The sequence below is a fragment of the Cenococcum geophilum genome, assembly GCF_001692895.1.
Source record: "Cenococcum geophilum 1.58 unplaced genomic scaffold K441scaffold_9, whole genome shotgun sequence".
In the NCBI taxonomy this organism is placed as follows: Eukaryota; Fungi; Ascomycota; class Dothideomycetes; order Gloniales; family Gloniaceae; genus Cenococcum; species Cenococcum geophilum.
Window position 1 is genome coordinate 2,145,120 of NW_027137567.1, and position 7,201 is coordinate 2,152,320.

At 39.6% G+C, this 7,201-nt stretch overlaps 1 protein-coding gene across 1 annotated transcript; it reads left to right on the forward strand.

Moving 5' to 3' along the window:
* Positions 1-5,234: 5,234 nt before the first annotated feature.
* Positions 5,235-5,655, forward strand: K441DRAFT_675039 (uncharacterized protein; the record flags this gene model as incomplete). The annotated part of the gene is made up of 3 exons (XM_067650821.1): positions 5,235-5,379; positions 5,439-5,486; positions 5,543-5,655. 3 exons carry the CDS (start codon positions 5,235-5,237, stop codon positions 5,653-5,655), a joined length of 306 nt encoding a protein of 101 aa, XP_067507147.1.
* Between the last annotated feature and the right edge of the window lie 1,546 nt (positions 5,656-7,201).

Below are 7,201 nucleotides of genomic sequence, written 5' to 3' on the forward strand. Positions count from 1 at the left end.
GCATAAGCTATATAGAGGGCTATAACCTATTAAAATACTAGAGAGACCATAGGAGGTTATATTATAGGACTTTATTATTAAGTTGCTAAAATTAAAAGATCCTATTACTAGACAAGATTATAATATAATTTTAGTAATAGTGGATAAGCTTATAAAGTGGGGATACTTTATAGTATGTATAAAAGAAATATTAGCGGAAGATATCGCTAGAATTTATATTAAAGAAGTATTTATAAGATATAGAGTACTAAATAAAATTATATCGGATAGAGATCTAAGATTCGTAGCAGTATTCTAGGAAGTATTCTTAGCAGAGTAAGGAGTTTAAGCAGCAACTTCCACCGCATATTATCCGCAAATAGACGGTTAAATAGAAAGATTAAACTAGACACTAAAGCAGTATCTAAGGCATTATATTAATTACGCACAGAACAATTGGGTATCGCTATTACTAGTTATATAGTTTACATATAATATAATACCTTAAGAGGGAATAGGCATATTACTATTTAAGGCGAATTATAGATATAAGCCAAGAATATTATTATTACTACAGTAAGTAAAGAAAACAAGTAGTATAGCTAAAGAAAAAAATAAAGACATTAATAAATCTTTATATAGACCTTATAGAGTTAGTAAAGAAAGTATAAAAGAGAATAAAAAAGTACTATAATGCTAAGAGATCTAAGGGACTAGATCTTAAGGAGGGAGATAAAGTGTGGCTACTATACAAAAATTTTAAGAGTTAACGACTAAGCAAGTTAGACTACATCAGACTAAGACCTTTTAAAATTACACAGAAGATTTTACTGGTTACGTTTAAATTAAACCTACTAACTAGAATAAAAATCTACCCTATATAGCATATTGTAATACTAGAGCTAGTATACGGGAATATTAAGCTACCGATTTACGAAGCAGACACGTATAGAGAATAAGAGGAAGACAAATGGCAAGTTTTAAAGATTGTTAGTTATAAGGACGTTAACAATAAAACATAGTATAAGGTTAAGTAGATAGGCTATACTAAGACTACCTAGGAGCTATTAGAAAATTTAAAGAACGCTATAGGAAAGGTATAGGAGTATCGGAAGAGAATAGGTTAGGTAGTATTAAAAAAGAAGGATTGCTAAAGAATAAGTTACCTAAGGGGGACCTAGGAAGAGCAGTTACTAAACTACTTAGATCTATTTCCTTCTCTATTAAAAGAGAATCTATTTTTTTATTACTAAGTTCCTATAAACCTTATTTTATAAGTTTCTACTCTTTAGAACAAACCTTCTTATAAACCTTCTTAAGACGGATTAACTAAGCAGACGCAGCTAGATGGGAATTAAGGGCTCTTTACTAAGCTTTAGCAGCCTCTTATTCCACATTATAAGAACGGCGTAATTCCGCCAGAGTAACAGACAGTTTATTATCTAGCCGCGTAGCAGCAGATTAAATATAAAACCCTAAAATAAATTAATTAGGGAACTAGACGACTATTAAGAGTAATAGGTTACGTATATTTAGTATTAAAGATAAAGCGAACATTATAGAATAAGTAAATATTTACTTTAATGCACTCTAAACAAAAGGATAGTTGTTATAAAGATAGGTTTGCCAATATAACATAAATTAACCCCTCTTTTAAATAACAAGAATATAGAGACGGTATAATCTTACTAAGGGACAGTATCGCAGCGACGGTGCGAATACAGCAAGCAGTTAAAGAAGAAGAAATTGCTTTAGGTATAATAAGTAACAATATTAACCAAATTAATTAGACGGACATTATACCTCTAGTAAACAACTTAGAGATATTTTAAATCTTTAAGGATAAAGATAAAGAGGAAGGAGATAGTGTTATGGACGCTTTAAGTATAATATTACGACTACTAGGAAAAGAGTTAAAAGAAGCTAGTTAGTTAATTTAGGCACGGTTTAGAATGGAGCCGGTAGAACTATATAACGAGGAATAGTAACTAAGGTTACGTAAGGTAATCTATAGGATCTATAGGATCTATATAATTCGCGATAGAGTAGATAGAGCACACGTATATTACGTATAAGAAGGATTTTATAGGAGTACGGTTATGTATTTAAGGACCCTTAGTCCCTACCTAGATAATTCCTTCCTTATAGTAATTCTTAGAATACAATTAGAGTTAATCTATTAGGCAACTACTCCACCAGTTATTATTACGTTGTTAACTTCTATACTTACATTTCCTACACACCTAGCCTATTAACGAGCCCATCGTAGTTCTTACTACAAGGTTCTGTTACACTATATAAATAAAGCTCTATATAAAGCTCTACATAAAGCTCTATATACGGAGGCTCCGCGGGAAGCTCTGCGGAGGCTCTGTATAAAGCTTTGCACGAAGCCCTGTATAAAGCTCTACACGAAGATCTATATAAAGCTTTATATAGAGTCTCTATAGTAGAGCCGTCATACGCAGAACCGTTGTACGCAGAACTGTCGTACGCAAAGCCGTCGTGCAGAGCCTCCGTATGTAGAGCTTCGTGCAAAGCTTTATATAGAGCTTCGTGCAGAGCTTCGTGCAGAGCTTCGTGCAGAGCTTCGTGCAGAGCTTCGTGCAGAGCTTTGTGCAGAGCTTCGTGCAGAGCTTTGTACAGAGCTTCGTGCAGAGCTTTGTACAGAGCTTCGTGCAGAGCTTTGTGCAGAACCTCTGTAGAGCTTCGCGCAGAGCCTTCGTACACAGAGCTTTGCGCAGAGCTTTGTGCAGGCAAGAAATTAAAATACTATTATAAAAACTGCCAATATATGCCAATAATTTATATAATCTTTCTTTTTAGAATAAGTATACTTTTATTATAATAATTTGGTCTAAACTATTGCCAATATTTAATATTGGCGCTGCAAATATTGGCAAATGCCGATATTTTATTGGCTGAATATTCGCTTATTGAAACCCACGCTGGTTACAATGCCAGTCATTGCCAGCTCTAATATTAAAGCCGTCATCACCTCGAACCAGCCAACCCGAGATCTTCACAAGCATAATGCCTTTCAGCTACCCGACAGTTTAAAAAAGGCTCTGAGCAGGTTTCGTATCCAACCATTTGGTACATGGTCAATCCCAACTTACTGGAAATAGCCCCCACAACTCCGAACGCCGGCTGCCCCGGTATTCTCCCACTTTTCTCGCAATATAAATTCTCTTCAAATCAATACCATGTCAACTATGAGCATGTAGATTCTTTGATATTGTCATCAAATCGGACCAATCCTACTTCCCCTTAGTCTTTCAGGATTTAACGTGAATATAACCTAACAGAAAACAGCCACAGCTGTATATATATTACGATAAGACATCAATTTTTACACGTTTGAAGATAAATTATGCCCCGGTCGATTACATTGTGGCCAACAGTCAGCACTCAACGAGCGATAGACCCCTACCGCTGACTGACTGCGTTAATCAAGTCGCTCGCTGAACGTTACGCTAGAAGTATATGCGCTGACTGTCAGCGCGCTTATCCTAATCGGGTAAACTATATAGACGTGGTAGAATTATAGAGTTGAACTTTAGATTTTTGGCAGCACCTCAGTATGTACAAATATTGACGTTGCCCAGTCTTAAATCTATCCTAATTGACCTTGTATAGTGTTCAAAAACCGTCGGATTTAGTCAGCGCTGCGGAGGCTTCAAAGGAGGTAGTGACGTCAGTGGTGAGAATTTGGATTTTGCCTATTTAATTTGGGAGTCTTCAACTGTAAGGGGAGTAGAAGCGGTAGATTTGCAACGGCTGCGGGCTGGCGAAGAGCTTAATTAAGGTGTAGATTGTAAGTTTGATGAGGAAGAAGTAGAGGAAGAAGCTCTACCGCCTAGCTGATGGGTAATGTAGGGTGTATTGCATATTATTGTGTTAATAAAGAGGTTGATATTGGTGGGTAGACGCGTCCAAATACACGATATCCCAGGGCTTCCCAATATCCTCAACTTATTCCAAAAAGTCTACCAAAAAGCTTCAAAACACCACCAAATTGATCCTTCCTTACCGCAGAGCCGGCGGCTCGCTGCATGCATCTACGCTGACTGGTCGCTACAATCTTAACACCGACTGACTGCTTACATCAGCTGCTAGCTGTCAGCGCTGCTAGCGACGCTGCCTATTGGTCGATCACAAGGCTATCCATTTACTTGCGGCATGTCATTCAACTATAGTAAAACCTTACATACGAGCCCATCTCCAACCAATACTCTAGAAACCTTGCAACACACATAAACTTTACGGAGCCTTCTATGATTCTGGCCTTAGCGAAAATAGTTAGTTTATAGTCTGAACAAACCGGTTCAGCTTACGGGGTCTCACTCTTTAGCCTCGGAACTTGTCACCGGATTAGGGAAATAATAACACCTCACTTATAGGAGTCCCGTGGTTGCTGGAGCAAATCGGGGCTGAGAATCCTGTAGGTAATCTTTCATACAGAGTTCAATCACCGGCAGTGGAAGGGTTAAACCACTAGAAGTGCATACACTCTTATTGTGCGAAAGCCTTAATATGATCTAAACGCGGACAGAAGCCGACCCAGCCAATCTAGCTGCCCCAAAACTCATCTCCTCGCCCGGATAGGACCTTCTTAAATTACTCGTGTCTTTTATCACCTATCACTCCACTTCAACACCTAGCAATATCTGAATGCTCCGCTTCTTTGATCCTTACATCTCTTAATTTACACAAGCTGCCAGTCAGCCCAACTGACCTATCTCTAGTAGTGAGCATTCTGTACTGTCAATCGGAGGTCCGTGCGCAGGTCAAGAATGAGAAGTCTGTCTATTGAATGTGGCTCTAGAGCCTCTATAAATACATGAAGGTGACTGAGTCGGTGACCGAGTCGGGGGGTCAGTGACCGGGTCAAGGTAGCAAAATCCGATTCAGGTCGACATGTCCTGAGGTTCTCCAGACTATAATTACTTTCTTTGTCAACATGGCTAATATTAATCCTACGTAATTATTTGGCTCCGCGATGATCTTGCCGTATTCTTACAATGGCCAGGCTTGGATACGAAACCCTAACGATGGGTCGAAACATCAGCTTATTTTCTCAATGCGTCCATGAAGCGATTAGTGAGGGAGTGGTACAGAGAAGAAATATAAAAGCCTCTGTTCCTCCAGCATTTGGTCTTCACCATCCTCAAGCCAACCAGCAACTCTTCTGACAAGCCATCCTTCTCTTTCCAACAGTCAAACTAAACTCAAAGTCTTAATTTATCGCAATCATGGTCTCTTTCACCACTGCTATCCTCGCCCTCCTAGCCAGCACGGTTGTATCGGCGACTACAGCTAGAACCTGGAGCGGCACAAGCTGTAACTCTGGCGACGAGTTGAACTGGAGCGGCCACTCTGTTGCATGCGAGAGCTTAGGTAAGAAATTTTGTTTAACAACTTCTCAGAGTATTCGCATTATTGACATCTACCCATAGGCAACGTTAAAAGTCTCTTTATCGATTCTATCGACCCCAACTGCTCAAGTAAGAGTTCTAGTCTAAGATTGAAGTCCCTTAATTACTTTTCTAATTACCCGTAGTCACTTATTACAGCGACAGCAACTGCTCTAACGATGCAGTGCTCACTAGCACTGGTCAATGCATGGGCTACTCCAATGGCGCTCAAATCAAGAGCTGGTCTTGGGATTGCTAGATAATAAGCGTCCAAAGCACCGCAATAGAGCAAACTAGCTGCGTCAGTGTGAGCCTTTTGGGGGTGAGAGATGAAGAGTTTGATTTGAAATGTCAGGTTTTCAGACATCTGGTTTCGCGCGTCTGCATTCTTTTCGCTCTTTTGGATATTAGTGGACACAAACGGAGGCTTCTGTAGTCATTCAAATACTACCTTGTCCTTTCTGTATTGTTTCTCGTCAATTATGTCATAAGTTACCCCTGCAAATGAGGCTTGGATGTTAAACAGACCATGTGTGAATCTTCATCCCGATATGTCTCGAAACTGAAAACTAGCAGGCAACAGTTCAGTTCTTACTAACTTGATGCCACTATGCCTAACCCATTTGATTAGTGAATATGTTCATCCTTACGAGTGCCTAACCTTCATTTAATTCTTCCCGTTATAAAATTTTTTCAGGTGTGCTGCCTTTTGGAATTTAGCGGGATCTTGGTCTCCGCTTGGGGCACTTCTTCGTTACTTGACTACCTTAAATCACACGACCCGCCCCGGTTTCACAAGTAATTAGCTCTCACGATTTGGTCAGCTTCAAGGTCCAAATAGTGTCGACCAAGCGATGTTACCTTCCTAGAAGAGTATAGATCAGGGGTATCTATGACTCATTCACTTCTTGAATAGTATTTTAATTAAAAGTAAGCTCTATATGTAAGGGATATTATTGCGGGTTGCCCTCAGGACAACCCCCGGACGCCCCTCGGATCAGGCTTGCCAATCATTCAATTCAATTCAATTGACGCCTCGAGTTGGTTGAATTGAAAGCTTTGTAAGCAGAGGGTTCAATTGATTGAATTGATTGAATCAATATTGCAACAGTTGCAACTAAATTCAACTGGCGTAGTAGTTAGTAACTATCACGGGTCTTGGCATAGCGTTGAGTCACCTTCCTGCCGTGTGTATCTTGTTCCGTCCTGCGGGCGCTTCAACTGCTCATCTACTATATCAATTATGCCTTCCTTGTCTCACGATCCTACCGCTATTGAGGCTTCAATTATATTAAGCCTGTGGGGATGAATATACGTTTTGGGGTCTAACGATATTGGTGGAATCGTCATTAATTCGAGTTGGTATTGGTAGCAAAACCCTGCCTGCCAAGACTTTGGCGGCGATATGAGGGTGTAAATAACGGGTAATACTCGGATAAAGTTTTTTTTGGTGAGGAACACTAAGAAAAATAAGGTTTAGGGCATCACTGCATATGAACTTTAGTATATTTCTATATAATATTAAAAGCTTCAATATTTTCAATCAACTCAATTCAATTAGGACCTCCAGATTGAATACGTTGCCAAGCCCGCGAGCTCTTAGTTGATTGAATTGATTGAATTGATTGAGTCTTGGCATTCAATTCAATTCAATATTGAAGCCTCGTTGAATGATTGGCAAGTCTGCCTCGGATGGTCGCCGGTCACGTGCCTCCGGCACGTGACCGTAGTATATAGTCTCCACGATCCCAGAGGCCTTATTATCTCAGGTGCCTCAGCCGCTTCGCCGAGGAATTTGTGGCGTT